Genomic DNA, 22,397 nt, shown 5'->3' with positions numbered 1-22,397 from the left:
CTCTGACAAACTGCCAGCCTGCCTCCCTGGCATTGTTGTATCCACAACATGTAGTTCATTTGTTGACCGCCTTGGGGAGTGTTTGTGCAGTTCCTGGGAATCTTAGAAATTCCCTAGTAGTTAAAACTTTTGTGGCTAGGTAAGAAGAGAATAAATAGAATTCCACTTAGGACAAATGCTTTTAGTTTCTTTGCTTTTCCATGTTAACTTAGTTATTCCTTGTCATTCTTCATGTGTTAGACCATGTCTCTATTATTTTTCTTTGAATGTAATATAAACACAAAGTAAATTCTATCAAAAGACAGTAATAGGTAAATAGTGTCAAGGGTTGGAAGTTCTTTGTTTTTGTTGAGCCAACCTTGACTACACATACTGGAAGGTTCAGATACAGTAGTAACCCTTGTAAGCAAGTGGTTCTCAAACTCTTAATTCAGAAGCTATTGATTTCAACAAAATGTTCCAAATTTCATCAAATTGAGCCTTTTCTGCTATCTGCTTTATACAAATGAGTGCAGTGCTACTCAACCATAAATAAGAGATGGATTATTGATGCTGTTCAGACAGCTACCAGATTCCCTAAGTAACCCTTGGTTGGGAGGGATTCAGGGAGCCCTGACTCCTCTGTTCAGAGCCCTTTCCAGGGCTGCTCATCCACCTTGGATGGCCCCCGACTAACCCAACCCTTACCTGTGGCTCCAAGAAGCTGCAGCATGCAGAACAGTCCCCTCCGCTTCAGGTTGAGGCTAGCCAATGCCTCAGACCCTTGGGTGGGTGAGTTAGGAACGTATCTCCTCCAAGCATGTGTGTGTGGACTGAGCAGAAGAGAACAGTCTTTGGAGCTTGGCCAGTCACCCTGACCTTTGTCCTGTCGCTGGACTACAGTGGCTCTGCAAGAGAGAAGGAAGCTGACAATTTGGGCATCAGTGCCTCATTTAAATCCAGTTCACAAGCAAGTTAAGATATCAACCCTTGCTTTCCTTGGTCCTCTTTGAAAACAAAGGAGGGGTGGGCGGTAGCTAACAGTCAGAGGAAGCTTTGAGTAATCCACAGGGTCTCTTTTTGATGAAGTTTGAATTTTGAGTCAACTTCATTCTACAGATGAGGAAATCAAGGCCCAGAGGCAGAAGGCCCATTCTGGACACCATCCTCAGGAGGTGAACAAGAGCCAAGATTAGAACTCGGCTCTCAGATTCCACCTCCAGGGTCTCCAATGAAGTCAGTGCTCCTTTTTGTCATTTTTAGTCTTGAGCGTTATGTCCTCAGCCAACTTGTCTCTTCTTCCAGTAATTGAATGGCCCTCCAATGAAGGATTAATAACCATTTCTAGTAAGAATAACAAGACATTTTAATTTTCAATTCTAATCTTTTTGAAAGTAAAATCTTTGACGGTTTACTTTTGGTTAATTGGTATTTTTAAATAAATGTTTCTTAGGCTAACTGAAACACAATCTTAACATGGAACTCCATCTTCGTGATTTCTCAACATTAGCTAGTGGTGTGCCCTACGTGACTGCTGACTCAATGTTTTGTGTATTGACCCAAAATGTGAGGCCATGGCTTAGTATTTTTGTAGAGAAATTATTCTAATTCATTTCATGTCCCAGTTTGTTGCACTGTCTTTTTTTGAGTCAGGGATGGCTCTGTAACATCTTTTTTAACATCTGGGAAAAAATGCAAGAAGGTTATTGCAGCCCATTAGAAGCCTCTTAATAAGATGCAGAGCAGAACTTGTAGCTTGGGCAAGAGTTTATTTATCCAGTTCATAGGAAATAGAGCCCTTCCCTGACTGGACCCTGTGGGTGTTCCCAAATGGTCCTACAGGATTTTCCTTGGTTTGGTCTGAGCTCCCTGATTGATCCTGTCTCACGAGACCCCTTTGTCAGGAGTGAGAAAAGGAGGAAGATGAGTACCCTCTCTCTACCGAGTGGGCTTGGCTCCTCCTCAGCCATATAGAGGAGAGTGTCTCTGGGGACCCCGAGAGGTCTAGTCCCTGACCAGGGTCCGATGGCTAATCAGGGTGGGGCTGGGGGGGCCTTGACACTGTTGAGCTTTGCTTCGGCAGCAAGTTAGGCTAGGGAAAAGTCACTAAGACCAAGAAAAGAACTGCTTTGATCTAGAAGGAAAGTCATTTCAAAATCATGCTGCTTTTTTTTAATTAGGTATGCAAAAATACACATTCCAATCATTGCCTCAGTGTCTGAACATCAGCCGACAACATGGGTGTCCTTCTTCTTTGATCTCCATATTCTTGTGTGCACCTTCCCAGCAGGCCTATGGTTCTGTATCAAAAATATCAATGATGAAAGAGTGTTTGGTAAGAGAAATGTTCTGATATACTTTAAAGTAGTTGTCTTTTATTTTCCTTGATGAATTTTGTATTCTACAGTTAGGTGTAAAAATCTGTCTTGTTTTATAGTTTGATTTTTTGGTATTTTAGATTAAAAAATTCATTGTTAAAAGTAGTTGTATTTTTATAATTGTTTCTTTTGCTAAGCACTAAATTGGTATACAAAAATTAATATGATAGCTCAGCTCTTCTTGAGAGCAGGAAATAAATTCTATTATATTTGAACAAATGGTACCACTTAATAATTTATTACTACCTGTGAGAACTAAAAGCTTAAAGTGATCAGGTTGCTTCCATCTCAAAAATCAAACCAATATCAGATGATCTTAAGCTGAGAGTAACTTTAATGTGATTTAAAAGTGGTTTCATTAAATTCATGGTATTCGTGACTTTTCACCAACATGACTTTAGTATTGATAATGGCTTTGGTTTTTACATGTTAACTAATTTTTTTTTTTAGGGTTGTCTCAATTTCCTTGGTTTTTTGCATTATTTCATTTTTGGCTTATAACAGATTTTCATTTTATTTATATAATAGGGTTAGAAATTTGAGGAACTTGCTCTATGGCCTGTGCCACAGTTTCCACTTTGTCTCCTACTTAGGATATACCCTCCCTGACTAAAATTTTCATGCTAGCTACCAGTTTATGAAACCAAACCCTTGAATTTCTTCTTGGGGGGGAAAAATGTGTGTACCACCAAATAAGTGCTATTTTTAAGCAAAACACATAGGATGGGACAGTAAGAGCCTAGGCATGTTTAGCCAACAAAATAATAACAAGTTATAACATAGAATCTTGAAAAACAAGTCCCTGGAAATCATTCCAAATCAAAGTGTTTAAACAGAGAAACTCAATAGAATTCAGGTGTCCAGGCAGCCTCTAATAAAGGAAGTCCACCTGTTAGGGCTTCTGAGGACCCTGGCAAGGCATTCACCTCCCTAAGGTCTTTGATCAGGTGTACAGAGCTTCCACAGAAAGGCAGACAGCAAGACTGGAAGAGAAGCCAGACTCACTCCCATGGTGACCCTGATGGGTTCCAAGCCAGAGCTGAAGGACCAGTTAGAGGACGCTGGGCCTGTCCTCAGCTAGGAGGGGAGAGAGGAGCATATTTGAAAATAAAGGTGATGAGGGGGCGGCTGGGTGGCGCAGTGGATAAAGCACCGGCCCTGGAGTCAGGAATACCTGGGTTCAAATCCAGTCTCAGACACTTAGTGATTACCTAGCTGTGTGGCCTTGGGCAAGCCACTTAACCCCATTGCTTTGCAAAATAAAAATAAAAATAATAAAGAAAATAAAGGGGATGGGGAAACCTTAGGGTTAGACCACTTGAATTCCCAGAGCCTTAGGTTCTGGTTTTAAAAGGGGAGCCAGGGGTAGGACTTAATACCTTCTCTGAGCTCTTCTAGTTCCAATTTTTGATTGTACCCAAGTCTAATAATATCAGGGATGGAAAGTTCTCTCCCCAGTGTGGTTCCCCTAAGGGCTCTGGAGAAGATGGCATCATAGACCCCTGGACGATCCAGCCTAGGCTGTGCCAGTTACCTGTCTGTGATTTCATATGGTCTCCAGGTGTGTTTGTGAACTGCCAGGTGGATTTAAAACCTCCAGATCTTTCATTGATTTTGAGATACTACAGATGTCACTTAACAAATAGCATTGTTTCCATTTTGTTATTGCTCTTGGGCTTAACTCCAGAGGTTGGCCATGGAGGACTGACTTCCTGGACCTTGAGATGTCTTATTTAAGTCCCTTTTCCTCTACAGGCATAACACTTTTAGGAAATCCATCTCTATTGAAAAATTGAATGAAAGGAATCCCCATCTCCCTGGGAATAGCACTGCAGTCTGAAGCAGGCATAGTCCTATTAATTCTTGAAGTTTATAACAAATTACAGTTTATGACAGTGGCTATTAATTATTGGCCAGTATTGGCAATTAAAGGACAAACAATCTTTGGTGGAATTTTTGGTCTTTTAATTAATGTCTTAAAAAGCCAAGTTTCTTACTTTATATGATTAAAAATGAACTTGTTTCATCCCAGTGGCTCTGTATGCAATCAGCGCTGTCTACTTCGCTGGGGTGATGGTGCGCCTGATGTTGACCTTGACCCCAGTGGTCTGCATGCTCTCTGCAATTGCATTCTCCAATGTCTTTGAGCACTATCTGGGGGATGACCTCAAAAGGGAAAACCCCCCTGTGGAAGATAGCAGTGACGAAGATGACAAAAGAAATCCAGGGAACCTCTATGACAAGGTAGGAGATCTGAAATGGAATGGATTCTTCCAGACCTGCCCCCAGGTGTCTACTCATATATACATCTAGGGAGTGGAGGTGACACCAGAGATGAACTTTTTTTTTTCATTCAGATTGGCACAGGAGCACTATAGGCAGTTTGTTTTAAGATAATATTTGAAAGCTTTTGCTCAGGGTTGATAGGTGATGAGATACTTTGTGAGAAGTTGCTATTTGAGTTTTATCTAATAAATCAAGACAGTTGTCAATTGTAACGTCCCCTGGGTGGCCAATGAGATTTATCTTTATAAAGAAAAGGAAAATACCCCTTGATTTCTGGGAGCTTGTCTTAAGGGGATGCGACTGGAGCACAGCTGCTTGTTGCTGCTAAGGTGGGGAGGGGGGTCTTCCTACCCCACAAGATCAAGTGGGAGGGGTCAGGGCTGGAGCATTTCCTGTTGTTCAGCACTTTCAGGTTGAGCCTGTAAGTCCAGGTTCCCCATTTCCTTGGCGGATGATCCCCCATAAACCCCAGGTCTGCCTTTGGTTTGGGTATCTTGGATCACTTCCCCTGTGTTGTTCTTCATGGAAGGTGATTGGTTGGGGTTGTTTAGGTCATGGAACTATGCTTACAATGTGCTGAACGAGATGATGAAAGGGGCTGCTTGCATTGAGACTTATGTTCCTGAAAAAAGGACCCCCCCCCCCCCATGAGGTGCCTGCACCTGGACATGGAGATAGAATCTTGTTTTGGGGTGGGACATGAGGGAATCAGTTACTTTGGCTTGACATAAATTGCTGAGGGTGGCATCTTAACGGAAGGCAAAATGAGTTGGTATAAAGATGCTTTTTTGTCCTCAGGCAGGTAAAGTAAGGAAACACGTATCTGAACAGGAAAAGACTGAAGAAGGCTTGGGGCCCAACATCAAAAGCATTGTCACCATGTTGATGCTTATGTTGCTAATGATGTTTGCAGTTCATTGTACCTGGGTAACGAGCAATGCTTACTCCAGCCCCAGCATAGTCCTGGCCTCTTACAACCATGACGGGTAAGGCTGCGGAGCATGTCTCCAGAGAAGCACTTCAGGGGTCCTTGGTCTCTGGTTCTGGGAAGGGCATTGGGATGAAATCCCCTTCCCCATTAGAGAAAGGTCTCTTAACCTTCATCCTGAGAGGGTCAGTTATGCCCATCTTATCCTGGCTGCTCTGTCTCAAGGTGTATGTCCATTCCATTTCAGCACCAGGAATATATTAGATGATTTCAGAGAAGCATACTACTGGCTAAGGCAGAACACCGACGAGCACGCCCGAGTGATGTCTTGGTGGGATTATGGCTATCAGATCGCTGGGATGGCCAATAGGACGACCCTGGTGGACAACAACACGTGGAATAATAGCCATATTGCACTGGTAAGGGTTCCCTGTGCCCGAGGAGAGAGGACACAACAGACCTGGGGTGTTGGTCCTCTGATCCTCCCTGACTCCTGGTGTTTCTGTTCCCCTTCTGCTTAGATGGAGGGGAGAGGCTGAAATTCCTTTTGATAGCTGCTTTAAGTGATGGATTTTGAAATTTATTAGTATATGAATAAAATTCAGTCTGGAAGTTGTGTTCTTACTATATAATGTAGCAAAGAAACTGTGGCCATTGCACTCAAATGCAAAAGCGGGGGGGGCCATTCTGGCAATCCATCTTACCCAGTCCCACCGGTGGCACAAGCACCCATCATCATCAAACTCAAATTGAGAAGAGTCAATTTGGGAAAATAGCTTAAGTCTATGAAAAACCCTAAACAATAGGGTTAGTTAACAGGCATAAAGTATTGATTGACATAGATGAATTGTTTCTCAGTATAGAGCTCAATTTCCGGCAGACTCTTTAAGACTTAAGATGGAGGAGATTTGTACAGTAAAATGAAAAACATTTTCTGGAGCAGATTTTAATAGGTGTTTTTTGGATTTTTTTTTAACATATGGTCTAGGTTGGGAAAGCCATGTCTTCGAATGAAACTGCCGCTTATAAAATCATGAGAAGCCTGGATGTAGATTACGTTTTGATTATTTTTGGAGGAGTCATTGGTTATTCTGGTGATGATATCAATAAGTTTCTCTGGATGGTCAGAATAGCTGAAGGGGAGCATCCAAAAGACATTCGGGTAAGGAACAAACCAGAAGTGGGAAAGATTGGTACCCCTAGAGAAAACAGGATGAATGATTGGTCAGTCAGTCATCAAGGGTTTAAAAATTAAGTACCTGTCATGGACCCAGGACAAAGTGAGGAAACCATCCCTAGGAGTACCTGGGAGGTACGGCAAGAAGGTAGAAGGGCCCAGGCTTTGACCCCTCAGGCCTTTCTGACTCCCCTCCCCCACACACTTGATTTCTGGTTCCTGGTTCATTTTCATAGTCTCTTCCATCTTTATCTCTTTCCACTAATCAATAGAGGATCTCCATTTTACCTCAGTGAAAGAGTGATAGGATCAGCCTGAAAGTCCTCCTCTAGGTCCTTGTTCTGATTTTCATCCCATTGCCCTCCAGATTTCTCCCCACCCCTCTCCACTCACTCCTCCTCCTCCTCCTCCTCCTCTCCATTATACAGCTGCCCGGTCAGTCTTCCTCCCACCACCCCTTTCCTGCATCCCTTCCCATACTAAAATCCCATCAAGTTGGAATGAAGATCCCAAGACTGTTTGGGAAGGCCAGATTCTGGGTTGCTCTTGGAGCCTCCCCTGTGAGGAAGAGGCTGGATGTGCAGGAAATTGAGGAAAGGAAGCAGCAGCAAGATTTGGAAATAGAACTCCTCCCCACTTGTCCATTCTGTTTGGGAGCCTGGAGTTAAAAGAGAGAGACCAGGGCTATGGTTTACCCTTAGGACTTTATTATGTATAAAATTTTAGTGTTCATTTTTTAATTCTCTATATTTAAATTGTGAAACCAACCCAATCCCATCTCTGCCTTCTACAGCCTAAACCAACACCCCCACTAACTCTTCATAGAATTTGTTTCCCAGGGTCTTCCTGCTCCATTCTTGCAGGAGGCCTTGACTGAATGAAGCTAATGTTGGGAGTTGCTGTGTGTGTGTGTGTGTGTGTGTGTGTGTGTGTGTGTGTGTGTGTGTGTGTGTGTGTGTGTACACTGACCTGTTGTGTCTCCTCATTTCCCTAAGAGTCTTGCACATGTTATCTTGGATTCAGTATTTGGCACAATCTAAAGGATATGTAGATAGTTCAACTTTATGAAGTGGTCTTTTAATTTCTTGAACTGTGCTGACATGGAAATGTCTTTATTCTTCCTTTCAGGAAAGTGATTACTTCACACCCCAAGGAGAGTTTCGGGTAGACAAGGCAGGGTCTCCCACCTTACTGAACTGTCTCATGTATAAAATGTCCTATTACAGATTTGGAGAAATGCAGGTACATTAGGTTGTCTATTATTTTGTGATCTTCATTTTCAAAACTGAATGTTGGTCTGTCTTTTCCTAGGCTAGCTTCTCATTTGCTACATATCAATCCATGTTTTTTCCTATCATTATACAGCCCTGGCAAAGACTCCTTTTTAGGGGTTGTCCTCTATGAGGCCACAGATGCTCCCCCAGGTTAATGCTGGAGTCTGTATCTGAGCTTCCGAAATGTTACTTGGTGTCTGCCCATCAGTGTTGGCATTTAGAGAACAGTGTAAAAAGGCGGGGACAGGGCAACCTGGGTTCAAAGACTCCCTCTAAAGAGGGTTGCTTTTGGGACCTTGGATAATCTCTGCATCGGCAGAGGTGATTTCTGCAGCCTGGTTCACAACCAGCCATGTCCACTTGTAATCAAGCATCTTCCTTGGCTGACACATCACACCATAATATACTGCTATGGTTATAATAAACTCTATCTCACTTTGAAACCTCATCTTATCCATTCTCAAAGTGGGCCTTCAGGGGCGCTTACATTTTGTTCTTCATCTGCTTTTGACTTGGAAAATATGCCTGGAAGTCAAACAAACAGTCACTGGGTTCTATACTTTGAAAGTCTATTCTTCAGGCGTCATGGGGACTGATAAACTGATGGATGTCTTACCCTAGTAACTATCGTTGCACTTCTAAATTTCTTGAGAGCCCCAGGATGCTCATGATGTGGTCCTTGTGTGTCACAGACTCTGTCAGCTTAGCAGCGGGGCTTGTCCCAGCCCAGGAGGTCAGATGACCTTCTTACTCATTATCACAAAAAGGGTTTGACTGAATTCATTTGGTTGGGATAATTATTGTGGGAAGGCTGTCATTCAATTCCCTCAAACCAGTATCTGTATGGAAGAAAAGTCTTTTATTTAACTCCCTGGTCTAGATCTTATTGTTTCACTGTCCTTGGGGGAATAACATGGTGGGGGAGAACTGCCGCTGCTTTTCCTAAAGCATAATAGAGTCTGACTCAGAAATGGAAATATCATCTTAGTCTTTGAGCTTTTTTCTCTGGTTTTCTTTAGTTGATGGGTCCAGAATAGTATGTGTTGGTTTTTTCACTATAGTTGACTGGCTTAAATGCTGGATCTTGTAATTTTGCAGCTAGATTTCCGGACACCCCCTGGTTTTGACCGGACGCGTAATGCTGAGATTGGCAACAAGGACATTAAATTCAAACATTTGGAAGAAGCCTTTACATCTGAGCACTGGCTTGTTAGAATATACAAGGTGAAGCAGCTGGAGAACAGGGAGACCCTTGACCACAAGCCTAGAGTCACCAACATTTTATCCAAACAGAAGTATTTGTCAAAGAAGGTGGGTTCCCAGGGAAATTATCCTAAAAGGGGGGGTCACTGGTAAATGATTCCTTCGCCCATACCAAATGTCCCTGTTTGATAGCAGCCTTCCTTGGGCCTGTGGATGACCTTCATGTTATACACACACACACACACACACACACACACACACACACACACACACACAGGACTGTGGGGGTCACCAGCAGATGCCCCCCCCCAGCATTCCAGAATCTTATCAAATTAAATGCCAAACTATTGAGTGAATTAAACCTGAATCTTCTTTGGTGTTGGACTTTTTCCTCCGTTGTGAAAAATAAACATGTCTTTACTTCCTTGTTCTGTGCTCCACATTCTGTGTTTGGCACGGCCTTGCAAAGACCACCAGGCTACAGTGCACATTCCTCTAGAACCAGGAAAACCTAACTGGGAGGGATGGGAATGATGAAGGGAAGATCAATGTGGGCCCCTTCCTCCCCCAAGCCTGGCTTCCACCATGTGTAAAAGTGAGGGATGGAAGGAGCACAAAAGCTCCAAATTCATCAAAACGAGCGGCCTCAGGAAAAAGTCATGTCTGCTTTGTTTTGAGAACTTTGGATTTCAGTTCCTTATTCTTTATTCAGTTCCAGTTCTGCAAAATGTCAGAAGAAATCCTCTGGTCCTTGATATCCTTAGGATGACAATAGGGGAACATTGGGGCAGCACTTTACTTACACTTAGAACATTGTCACGTTGAATCCTCAAACCATCCTGGGAGGGACTGAAGTTCCCAAGGCTGTGCAGAGTCAGGGTCCTGGGCTAGATCGGAACTCGCGTCTTTCCTATTTCCATGTGTTCAGAATTGGAGGTCTTGGGGGGGCGGGGGTATTCCTGGCCATTAGCAATCTCATCTGTCCATCAGCTCACACTTATAGGGGTCTGAGAGCACAGGGAAGCAGGTGAACAAGTCGAGCCCTTGGGCCCTTTTCAGTTCAATCCTGTGATAGGGTGGTGGGATGTGTCTAGTGACGTGCTGTCTATCTTGAGCACATTCAACTGCCTTTTCAAAAAGAAGCAAGTAGGACTTAGGGCCTTTGGACTAAACTCCATTTTGAATCAGTAAAGCTGACTTTGTAAAAGTGCCACCTATTTAAAAAAATTTTAAGTGTGTATGTGTACATGTTTATTCATAGGTATATATAGATATATACACATACATCTATATATATGTGTGCACCTTTTTACTAAGCAATCAAGATGGAACAGAATTCAAAATGTTGATGAGTTGGCAGTTAAAAGTGTCATTTCTGGTCTCCCTCTTTCTAACAAGTTTCAAATGGTCAGACACAGCCTTTTGAACCCATGGATAGTAAATCTCTAGGCTAAGAAATCTGGATCCACTAAGAAATCTGGATCCACAAAACAATGATTTCAGAGCTGCCACACCTAATGTGATGCCTTAAGAAAACAAATGTTTGAGCCTCGAGGAGGGCAGGCTGCCAGCTGGAGTCTTGGAACTAGCTTCACATTTCACAGGTGTGGCATCTGAGGCCCTTGGGGTACCTGGCTGTCCCCCCACCCCCTTCAGCTTGGAGCATCCATATTTACTACCAAACCTCAGAACCAAAACTCAAAATGATTCTTACTTACTCAGACTCACATGGCACTCGAGGGATCCCAGAAGGAGCTGGAGGCTCCTGGACCAGGCTACTGCATTACGCACACCAGCCTAGGGACACATGGGGATCTAAAGGGCTGGACCTGTGCTTTCCTTCATGTTGCCCATGGGGGGGAGACATCAAGGTCAGATGCATTGTCAGAAGGAGCAGGAATAGGTAATTCCCTATGTTGTTTCTTTTCAGACTACCAAGAGGAAGCGTGGCTACATTAAAAATAAACTCCTTTTAAAGAAAGGCAAGAGACCCAACAAGAAGACTGTTTAAGAGACTGTTCGGCTAAGCGCTACCTGCGAGCAGTTGTCCTGGAGATAACCAGTCTTTGCCTTTGGCTCCAGTCATGTTTCACAACAACATGAGGGTACAGAACCATCACTGGTCCAGATTCATGTACAAAATTTTCAGGCAATGTCTGATTTAAAAATATTGGCTTATTGAGAACAGCTGTTTTAGATTTGTAATGTGAAGCAAGACGAGCACTGCTGTGAATGTCTAGCAGCAGATTTGGTTTTTTATTGGTACACATTCTCTTTCCACGCCAAGAATTTGGACTCAACTGCACCAAAGAACCCTCGAATCTGGTCCCTGCAAATTTATCAGTTCAGTTTTTCGATTTTTTTAGTTCTTTTACAAGACCTGCACTTCTTTGAGAGCAATATGTGAAATGTGAATTGTGACGAGCTTTTTAAAACAATTAGGAAATGAGATCACTTAGAAACTGGAATGCCCTTCCTCGAGTAATATTGATTTCCATGTTTCTCGATGTTAAGAATGTTTCATCAAATGTGTATTTTCTGTGGCTCTGAGCATTCGTGCTGTCCACACTGAAGCTGCTTGCTGTTACCACCACACAGCATTTGTACATTGATGTCAAGACTGGTGGTGGTGGCAGCGGCAGCAGCACCTTCTTCCATGAGATCCCATAGGGCAGCTCCTGTGCACACTGGTCATTCAAGGGTTAAATTAGTATCCTTTGGCAGTAATAGAAACTGCATCAAGGACCCCGTGCAAAATGATTGTATGGAACTCTTTACACCACATAAGAGTGGGGGAGGGGCAACCTATTCTAAGAAGGGCCCAATGTACAGAGGTCCCCCTTGGCCTCTGAGGGTAACAAGACCTTCCTTGGATGCTCCAACATTTGATGAAACATTCTTGATGTTAGCGAGGTGCTCCCTATTTCATTTAAAACTTGTGACAGGTCTGTTCAATGACATGCACTCACACCTAGCGGGTAGAGGGCACATGCCCTTACTTGCTCCCGGCAGCTTGAGGAGGAAGACATGGAATTCTCTGCAGCCTTTGTATGAAAGGAAGTGCTTTGAGAAGAGGGAAAGTGCTTCCTCCCCCAAGCTGTCCAAGTTGGGGGGGTTTTATACATATCTATATTAAAAAAATTATAACTTACACCACTGCTTTTGGTGGAAACATGAGTATGTACCTTTTATGAAGAAAGATGTAATTTACAACCTTCAGTGAGAATGTTACTGCTGATTTTCCTTCCCAGCGTGTAGAATGTTTTGTTTTGGGGGTTTTTTGGTTTTTTTGATTTATAAAAATTCATTTTTGACCCTGATGATGGTTCTTTTACAGACCAACAAAAATGGCTGTAACATTTTCACAAAATAAAAACAAAATAGATCTGGATTTCTGACACCTTATTTTGTCATTTGGAGATTGGTTTTTACTTGGTTACTTCGAAGCTCAATGCAGACACGTTGTGATGAGGGAAATAAAGTTAATTCAAGTTTTGTGTTAAAGTCTTTGTGCTTCTGTTCCTCCTTGAATTTAATTTAACCTTGAAAGGAACTAAAATAAATTCAGAATTGTGTTGAGAGGAAGAGAAAGTCAAACTTGCCCTTTTTAGCATGCCAGTTCTAAAATCATCATGCTGTCTGCCTGTCCTTGATCTCTAATGTCAGGTTGGCATCCCTCCTCCCTGGTTGAAGCTCATGGAATCCAGGGGAGACAGTGCACCTACTTGTTTCTGACGTTGCCTTTGTCATCACATGTTATTAGCAAGTGTGAGCTAAAAGCTTTGTATTGGCTTAGCTTCGTGAAGGGTCTGAACAGTTCTCATTCTGCATTTAGAGTTGGGCCATGGCTGACCCCCTTGTTACCTGCAAAGGATGCTACATCATAACAAGTTTTCCTGATTCTTCAACTCAGTCCCTTGGGTCAAGCATATGCACCCACTGTGAGATCTTCTTGATGAGCTATTTTGTTAGTCTGATTAGCACCAGCTTCCTATTAATTTGATGCAAATTAATTTGATGCAAAAAACTTGTTGGAGTTGGGAATAGCCACCTTCATGTTGAGTAGGTAGGCAGGCAGGCAGTACCTAAGGCACAAATCTCACTGTCCAAAGCTGATACCTAGGGATGGAATGGCTTTTCTATCAACTTGTGTCTGCCACCTCGAATCTCGAGCGATTTTGTCCTACAATGAGAGCACCATCTGGGCTGCTGCCAGTAATAAGCTCAAAAGGAAGAGAAGGGTGCAGACTCTAGCACAATCCTAAACGAGGAGTAAAGCGGTGCTGAGCGTTCCTTCAACTGATAATGAATGAGAAGCTGCCAGGCTTCTTCACACTGAGGACTAGAGGAGATGAGGGAAATCAAAACATTGGAGAATTGAGAGGAAGTGGCTAGAAATGGCAACTCTGATTGCAATGGACAGTCCATTCCAGTTCTGAAATCCTGAGCACATTTGAGCATAGTCTGTTCCATGAGACAAACAGGATGCCTATGTCATCAGTCTGTTATTCAATGGAGCAGGGATGAGGAGGTCAGAGAACATTCCCTTCATTTGACTGTACAAACTACAAGAACACAGAGTACCAACTTCACAAAAATATGGTTATGAGGGGGGAAATGGGGAAAAATGCTAGCCTGTGTCATTCAGGACCTACCATTATCTCCCCGAAAACTCAGACTCACCTAGTCAGGCCCTGGCCTAACCACATAAAATCCAGGCTTTCTCATCTCCACAATGCCTTACCTCAACTAAGCCAATATTGTCAAATCCCACCACCCCTTCTCCATCCTTCACTGTTGAAATCCCAGTCTCACCTAAACTCAGGGAAGATCCATGTTCTTTTTCATGCCAAGCAGGGGAGAAGAGATCCTTCGCAACACAACAAAGAGTGGCTTCTGTTTTTATCAAGACATGACATTTTGCAGACAAGCCCGACTTTGGGCTCAGGAGTCAAGAAGCCTTAGCTTTGTAGTTAGGGGAAACAATCAGCTGGCATTAAATACCTATCCTTGACCAAAGGGAAATGGAGCCCCAGCTTCAAGGAGCTGACACACCATTGGGGGCTGACAACCACGCCAACATGAACATACGGAATTCATATCAAACATACAGGTCTGAGCAAGTCCTGTGGGAGGGAATCCTGAAGGAACTTGAGGACCCTATGAGGCTGAGATAGAATGGACCTGTAAGGACAGCATCAGGCGCATGAAGGGGAGCCATGTATTCATAGGTGGGGAAGCAGGTTGGGACCAGCATGTGAAGGCTTGGATTGCCAGAAGCTTCCGTGTTCAATTCCAACAGTGAGGCTCAGTGGAAGTCATTATGCTGAAGGGTGATATTGGGATCAGTTGTGTGTATGTGTGTTTTTAATTTCAATTAAGGCAATGGGGTTGTTGCCCAAGGTCACACAGTGAGGCATTTATGTAGTGTTTGATGCCAGATTTGAACTGAGGTCCTCCTGATTTCCAAGGGCCAGTGCTCTGTCCACTGTGCCACCTAGCTGCTCCAGTTGTGTGTTTTAATATTACCAGACACCAGTTGAGAGTTACTGCAAAAGTTCAGTTACAAAGTCTTCAAGACCTAAATAGGGGCGATTACTAGGAGTGGAGGGACCAGGGACACCATCAGATGGACTGCTCCCTTGAACCTGAACATAGGGCCCATGTTCAAACAATCCTTCAAGCCATTCTGTCATACATGTGACCCAGAAAGTGCCCTCTCCAGATCAGCAAGGACAAACGACCAACATCTCATATGTACTATCTCAGGGAAGTCTCCAACCTTCATAGAAACATTGTGAAAAAGATGTGATTGAGAACCTCAAAATGGTCGAGGTCCCCCACAGGGGAGGATCAGAGGCAAGAAGAATGGAACCCAGAAATGATGCCCAAATCCAACCCAGTATCCTCTCAAATCCATCCGTTTTGTTAGTGGCCATTGCTTGACACTATGATAAAGTCCTGTGCCCATTCTGAGACACTCGTGACTTCCAATAATGTTTTGTCCTTCATTCTTGAAGATGACCAAGGAATCAGGGAGCTGATGCAATGTCAAGGACGAACTGGATTTGAGTGAGGGGGAAGCTGTGCTAAGTCACCAGCCTCATGTTCTCCTGAGCCATCTCAGTTCAGTGACCAGATATGAATCAGGATGACTGGAGATGGCTCTGGATATGAGGCCCAAAGTCATACAACCAGTACAAGTCAAATGTCAGGCAGAATTCAAACTCCCATCCTCCTGACTCCAGGACAGTGCTCTATCCACTTGCCACCTAGCTGCCCTTGTGATTTCGAATCCTCCCCAAATGGAAAGCAAAAGCTGAGGACGGAGGCCGCTGATATCCAAAACTATTACAAATCCCTGAGTGCAAACATCAGACATTCTACAAAGGACCAAAGGCATGATAATGATGCCCCCAGCCCTTCCTGCACAGCTGTTGAGGAATCCCAGTATTCATTCCATCCAACCACTTTCCACTCCAAATACACAGTGAACCCAATCATCATCCCTGTTCAACTAACCATATTCTCAGACTGTCAAGGTAAATGGAAATGCCTTGAGGCTGGAAAAAACATTGGCCAGATTTGGAACCTATTATAAAGTCAGGTTGTCTGCCACCCACCCTTCTGGGTCCAGAGCGGGGATACCTGTAGCTGGCGGCACCCCTGTGGATGAAGGCACATCAGGAGGATGTACTACTGCCCCCCCCCAGGAAGCCATCCAAGGTCTGAGCCCTTGTCCATTTGGCAGGCCAGCATCTCTCTAAACCCTCTATTTTAAGTAACCACAATAGTTCATACTTAGAAAATGCTCTGAGGTTTGCACATTATACATTCTCATTTGAGCTTCAAAACCACCCTGGGTATGATGGATTGTCATCTCATTTTAGAGATGAAACTGTGCTGGAGGCTCACCTAGCAAGAAAGTGCCTAAGGCAGGACTTGAAACCAGGCCCAGCCCTCTATCCACTGCAGCCTTCAAGTCATTTAACATGCTCTTAACATTGAAGATAAAAAGATGAGGCCTTTATTTTCATAGAGCCTATAATCTTCAGGGACCAAGAACAGATATACATTACAGTGAATTAAACTATGTTTTAAAAAGATCTTTTTATCTTGATAGTTCCCAAAGTCCTAGGAAGGTGCAAGGGGGGGAAGGGAAAGCATTCCAGGTGCAGAGGGGAGATAGTGACTGACAGGAGTGCAACAAAAAAAATAGGTCCATTTTCCTTAGGTACCACAAAGATCTTGGGACAGCAAACTTCTATATAAAAATGGAAATTCCTTGAAGGCAGGGATCCATTCCTGTCTCTCTCCTAGTACCTGGGTAAACAACTGATGTCTCATTTAATTGGGATAAGCTGGGTCTTAGCAGGAAGCTCTGAGAAAAGTTTACCCTGTACTATTCCATCACTTCATTAAGTCTAAATAATCAATGAAACAATAAACCAAGTGTTAACAGTTGCCTTGGATTCCTGAGGAGCAAATCTTCACCTTAGCAATATAACAACCTAGCTTTGGGGAACCTACCTGTAGGAGCTGGCTTCAGGAAAACCTAGTCTTAAAAATTTATCAGAACAAAAAGTCCATTGTTTGTGTGTGTGTGTGTGTGTGTGTGTGTGTGTGTGTGTGTGTGTGTATGTTTGTGTGTGTGTGTGTGTTGGTCAACTGTGAATGAGTTGCTCTTCTCAGCAACACAACCCTGACAAGTACACAAAGGCAATACAAAGAAAAATTGCTGGCCCCCTCCAGATAAAGAGCTGATGAACTCTGAATGAAGTTCGAAGCATTATTTTTTCACTTTATTCTTTTTTGTGGCTTTTCCTTTTGATCTATTTTTTTCACAAGTGACTAATAATGGAAATACTTTATCTATGCACATTTATAACCTTTATCAAATCACCTACCATTTTAGGGAGAAAAGAAAAATTTGCAAATCTTGTAAAAATGAATGCCAAAAATTGTCTTGAATTTCCATCAAAGTGTTTATGAGGAGGTTGTTGAGTTGTGGTGTACCATGAGGCATTAGGAAGATTGCTCTATGATGATATAAATATGGCCATTTTTCAAGGTACAGGAAAAGGATCCCACTATCCCAGTCAATCCAATGAACTTCAGCCACAGTCATAGTGAGCCTGCCTGTGTGTCCTGTGACAATTATCTATACAAGCCTGGGAAGTAGGAGGGGGATCATAATATGACCCCCATTTTATAGTTGAGGAAACTGAACCAGACACAAGTGACAGCTAGTAAGTGACTGAGGCAGAATTTGAACTCAATTTCCTATCTCCAGACCTGATGCCCATTGGTGTCTAGGCATGCGTGACATGGAAGATGTGTCCCTTTGAGAAGGAACCAATGAGGGTTAGCAAGTAGAGGCACCTGAACAATGTAGCGCGTGGCCCGGTGACTCCGCTGATGTGCTCAAAGGACTCAAAATAAACATTTAAACGGATAGATATGCACTCAAAATCCCGAATGTAGTTTTCCAGTATCTACAAATTCGGACAAATGGCCCAGAGGCCAGTAAATACAAAGGCCCAGAGTTCATCCTGTGGAGAGGTAGGCAGTCATACCTCTTATAAGTATTGGAAAAGTCCAGTAAAAAACAAAGCCTCAAATGGCAATTGGTTCTATACTCCCTGTTTTTATTTTACGTTTCCATCTTTATTTCGGTCTCATGGGAGAAAGGACTGAAATACAATGAAAGCTAAAAAATGTTGGTGGGTTTCCAGGTTGCATTTATTTGTAATCACAGTGGTTTCCTTGCAGAGTCCAGCTTAAAACTAGAAATGTGCAAAAAAAACCACCCACAAGGACTCCTATTTTACCCTCCTTCCTCACTATCCCCAAACCCAAATTCTTTAAAAAAAAAGTCAATGTTGTGTGTGTGTGTTCTACAGCCCTTTTTTGAAGCCACAAAAGTAGCTGTTTTTCAAATGATTGAGTTTCCACTGTGAAAATTGCATCTAAGAAAGGTTAGACTCAGTTTCTCTCCATCTTGAGAAAAATGACAACAAAAATCAATCAGACAGGCAGATGGAAAACCAAACTAGAATGTGACAGTCATCAGTAAAGAAAGAGGACTAGAGGTCTCCAACCCCACTTGACCCCTCATCCTGGAAGCCTGGGCATATGCCCACTCTACACCCCCCCACTAGCAGAGATTTCTTACTCCAGAGCCCTTTTATCCACCACTAGGCTGACAGCCAAGCGTACTGCATGAAAACCAGTCTTTGGAAGACCATCCCAAGTACTCAATGACCGGACCTTCAAGGTCAGAGGATGATGATGCTTACTCAATATGGAATGGCAGAAGTGAGCAGTCTGGAAGCATGGGAGAAATCACAGATCCAATACATCCACACCCATCCCCACCCATCCACCCATGCATTCTCATACATGCTCATTCATTCTCTGTCTCTCTGTCTCTCTGTCTCTGTCTCTGTCTGTCTGTCTCTCTCTCTCTCTCTCTCTCTCTCTCTCTCTCTCTCTCTCTCTCTGTCTGTCTCTCTGTCTCTCTCTGTCTCTCTGTCTCTCTCTCTCTCTCTCTCTCTCTCTCTCTCTCTCTCTCTCTCTGTCTCTCTGTCTCTGTCTCTCTGTCTCTCTGTCTCTGTCTCTGTCTCTCTCTCTCTCTCTCTCTCTCTCTCTCTCTCTCTCTCTCCAAAGAATATGAAACAAATAGATGTGACCTGATCAGTTAGTCAATTCACCATCATTTGGACTTGGAATTGACCGTCTATAAAGATTCCTTATTTTAAGTGCAAAAGGTTTTAGGCCAAGTGAAAAGGAGAAAACTTTGAGCCTCATTCATAAAAAGGTGCTCATAATCACCAAGTTAATTACTGGTAGCCTAGATGTGTCATATTTACATGTTTATCATTAGGCCTAGCTTCCACCTCTATATGGGGCATGTGGGAGTATAACCATGAATACAGAGCTCACAAATCACACACGCGCACACACACACACACACACACACATGCACACACGCACACACGCACACACACTCCCCGTCTCTCATTCATTGGGATGCATGTATCCCAAATAGCTCCTGAGGATCCAACTGCATAGTAGTAGGTTGGAGGGGCATCACTCAAAACAATCAAACAGAAAGCCAAGAAACTGTTGCCCCCTCTGAGTATTCCAACAGGACATAGCCGCTACCACCTGAACCTCATATATGGCACCATTTTAATGCCTATAAAAAGACAGGTCTATTTTGGAGAACACTGCACTTTATCCTCCTCATTGGACTTTCAACAGAGGTTCCATATACATCCAGCCTTCACCCTAGAAGAGAACAAGAAGATATTAACACAAGAAGGATGCTGAAGGTGGCCTTGGGGACGGCAAGGGAGAGTCAGGGAACAAACAAAAGGGAATGGCCCTGCTGCCTCTGGAGGAAATCATGTCGCAGGATATCTACCAACCAGAGCACTGGAGAATTGGGGACCTCAATGGGCAATCCAGTCCCAAGTGGTCAGTTGGCTTCTGCCATAGATGTAGAGCTCAGAGGTTCTTAGAAGACACGTCTAGTCCAATCCCCCTCTCCTTTACAGATCAGGAAACTGAGGCCCAAAGACATGTCTTTTCCAAGGTCACTCAGGCATTGAGTTGCAGAGTCAGAATTCAAACCCAGGTGCCCATCATTCCAAACCAAATCATAGTTCCATAAAACTATTGTTAGTGGGACATGTGAACACTATTGTTCAAATTGTTAAACTCATTTTGAGGACTAGGGAGGGTGTAAGTGCCTCTGAGGCAGGGACTGTTCTTGTTTAGTCTCTGTATCCCCTGGAGGATGGTACACAGTAGGAGCTTCTGGGTTTTATGTTGACTATCAACCAAGCATTTATTTAATGCCTGCTGCATGCCAGGCCCTGAGGAGTCAGAGGAAAATGAAATAGGCCCCGTTCTCAGCGAGGTTACACTTTGTCAGGAGACAGAGAACATAGACAAGACCCATACCAGGTGAACAGGGGCAGCAGAGGCCCTTGCCAGTGGGGAGGGAATGGGCAGCCTCCAGGGGCCAAGCACATAAGCTCACTGGGTCTCAGGTACCTGCCCTGGAAGTCTGAAGTCTGGATCACTGGGGATGCTTCCAAGCTCCCCTCATAGACCCTCTGGCTCCAGCATCCTGAGGTGCTGGGCTCTAGAGGAGATATGCCCAGTCTTGCTTGGCTTTTGGCTCATAGGTGGAGGCCTCATAGCTTCTCATGGATGCCAGTCCCTGGGGGCCCTTCCCAGAGTCCCAGGACCTCTGAATTAGAAGGACCCACACCCAAACAGGGACCCCTTCCATCACGTCCCTGCAAGGCTCTGCTTGAATGCTTCTAGGACTCCTCCAGGCAGGCTACTCCACCGACGCATCTTTCTGAGAACAGGGGTGGCTGCATTTTTTGGCAACTGAGTCCTCAGTGCCTGTCAGACAGCTGGAGCTCAATTAATGCTTGTTAATTGATGGACTGAACATGAGAACAAACCTCAAGAGATTTGGCACTGGATCTCTGGACTTTCCCTGCAGAGGGAGAGCATAGTGCCCAGGAGCCACAAGCTACGCCACTTTGTCCCTGCAGTGCCCTAACATTCACCTCTGACAAATGAGGAAACTGAGGCCACGGTCATGAAGGCAGTCAGTGTCAGAGGTGGGATGTGAACCCAGCGCTCCAACATCCCCATAGCACCATCTCCCTGATGGGGCAGCCCAGAGGTAGGAATTGTCCAGAGTCACCCAGTATTCCGATGAGCCAGATTGGCACCTGGGTCCCGCCTCAGTGGCTCCTCTACTCTCATCTCATGGTTGGCCCACAAGTCCTGCTCCTCCTACAAGGGTCTCCTGAGGGGTGGGGGGAGTCGGAATCCTAGCCTCATCGCGGGTGGATACAGTGGACAAGTATGAGCCCTGAGGATGCTGCCTTGGACAGGGTGACTTTGTACAAGTCATTTCCTGGGCCTCGTGGCCCCCATTTGTATACTGAGGGGATAGACTAAATGACCTAGGAGGACCTTTCAAGCTGTTGACCCCACATCTTGACCCCTTTTGACCCCCACACCCACAAGAAACCTCCAGTAGGAGGTGCACACCTTGACTTTCACCCTTCTCTCCTAAGATCTTGGAGCAGCCGCTGGAATCGTTTTCACCTGCCCCTGTTCCCCCCACTACCACCAGTTCATTACACTATAGCATTAGATGCCAGACCTTCTGCAGGAAGTCTAGAGCTGGAGGTCCTGGATTCCAATCCCACACTAGCCACTTACTAAGGGACCTTGGGTAAGTCACTCACTTCCATGGACCTCTGTTCCTCTTCTGTAAGGTCTAAGGCTGAATTTGATAGCCTCCAAATCTATGATTTGAGGATCCTAAGACCCTTTTACTCCCATTCCCCTCCAGGTTTCACATCATTCCTAAATCATAGTCTGAGCCTCATTTTCCCCCATTGTAAAATGGGCACAGTGACGGCAGGAGTGACTCCTTGTGGAGGCCAGTATTTTCTAAGCTGCCAAGACCCGTGCTCACCACTGGCCCCTGGCTGGGCAGGGGGGGGGCACCCACTTTACCTGCTTCTTAAAATACTTCGGCTGCCACTCCACGTTGGTGGCAGCTCGCTCTTGTTCATCCTTGCGCTGCTTGTCCTCCAGTTGCTGTTTGAATTCCGTGGCAGAGGGCATGTCACCTTGTTTGATGGCATTGGTGACTTCCTGCCAGAGGTACCTGCAGGGGCATAGGGTGGTGAGTCCTGGGGCTCCAACAACCTGGACCTCTGGGGAGGTCTCCCCAACATTTTGTTCCCGCTGATGGGCACACCCGGCCTCCTACCCAACAGAGGGAGGGCAGTGGAGGAACCCTTGGAGTTCCTCAGAAGAAATATTGAGAATCAATCTGGGTCTGGCTCTCAAGATTTCGCTCACTCCTGGACTTTAATTGAAGGACAGATTGGACCCAGTGATCCAAACCAAAGGCAGGAGTAGCCTCCCACAGATGGAGAACCTCAGGAGGACACAAGCTACCCAGGGCCGGGGCTCCTTGGCCAGTGACCACACAGAGCAGACAGCCTCATTATGGTGGCCAGGCTGCACTGGACTGAATCGCATCAGACACCTCGTCCACACATGATGGCCGAAGTGACCAAGGCTGGGAAGTGGACCGAAGACCAGATGAGGGCCCAAGG

The 22,397-nt window shown here is 44.5% G+C and overlaps 2 protein-coding genes across 2 annotated transcripts in view; one reads left to right on the top strand and one right to left on the bottom strand.

Moving 5' to 3' along the window:
- The window catches only part of STT3B (STT3 oligosaccharyltransferase complex catalytic subunit B), a 68,332-nt gene extending 55,603 nt beyond the window's left edge, over positions 1-12,729 (top strand). Inside the window, exons 9-16 of the mRNA XM_074195630.1 lie at positions 2,160-2,314; positions 4,390-4,601; positions 5,442-5,629; positions 5,819-5,990; positions 6,560-6,733; positions 7,877-7,990; positions 9,121-9,333; positions 11,156-12,729. Coding sequence (XP_074051731.1) covers positions 2,160-2,314; positions 4,390-4,601; positions 5,442-5,629; positions 5,819-5,990; positions 6,560-6,733; positions 7,877-7,990; positions 9,121-9,333; positions 11,156-11,236 — 1,309 coding nt within the window. The 3' untranslated portion in view covers positions 11,237-12,729. The remainder of the gene's footprint in view (positions 1-2,159; positions 2,315-4,389; positions 4,602-5,441; positions 5,630-5,818; positions 5,991-6,559; positions 6,734-7,876; positions 7,991-9,120; positions 9,334-11,155) is intronic.
- A 6,673-nt stretch (positions 12,730-19,402) lies between these two features.
- OSBPL10 (oxysterol binding protein like 10) overlaps positions 19,403-22,397 on the bottom strand; it is a 231,883-nt gene continuing 228,888 nt past the window's right edge. Inside the window, exons 13-14 of the mRNA XM_074195628.1 lie at positions 21,787-21,940; positions 19,403-19,518 (exon numbers count right to left, since the gene is read on the bottom strand). Coding sequence (XP_074051729.1) covers positions 19,474-19,518; positions 21,787-21,940 — 199 coding nt within the window. The 3' untranslated portion in view covers positions 19,403-19,473. The remainder of the gene's footprint in view (positions 19,519-21,786; positions 21,941-22,397) is intronic.

This window comes from Macrotis lagotis, chromosome 7, assembly GCF_037893015.1.
Source record: "Macrotis lagotis isolate mMagLag1 chromosome 7, bilby.v1.9.chrom.fasta, whole genome shotgun sequence".
Classification (NCBI taxonomy): Eukaryota; Metazoa; Chordata; class Mammalia; order Peramelemorphia; family Peramelidae; genus Macrotis; species Macrotis lagotis.
This window is presented reverse-complemented; position numbering and strand designations above follow the sequence as displayed.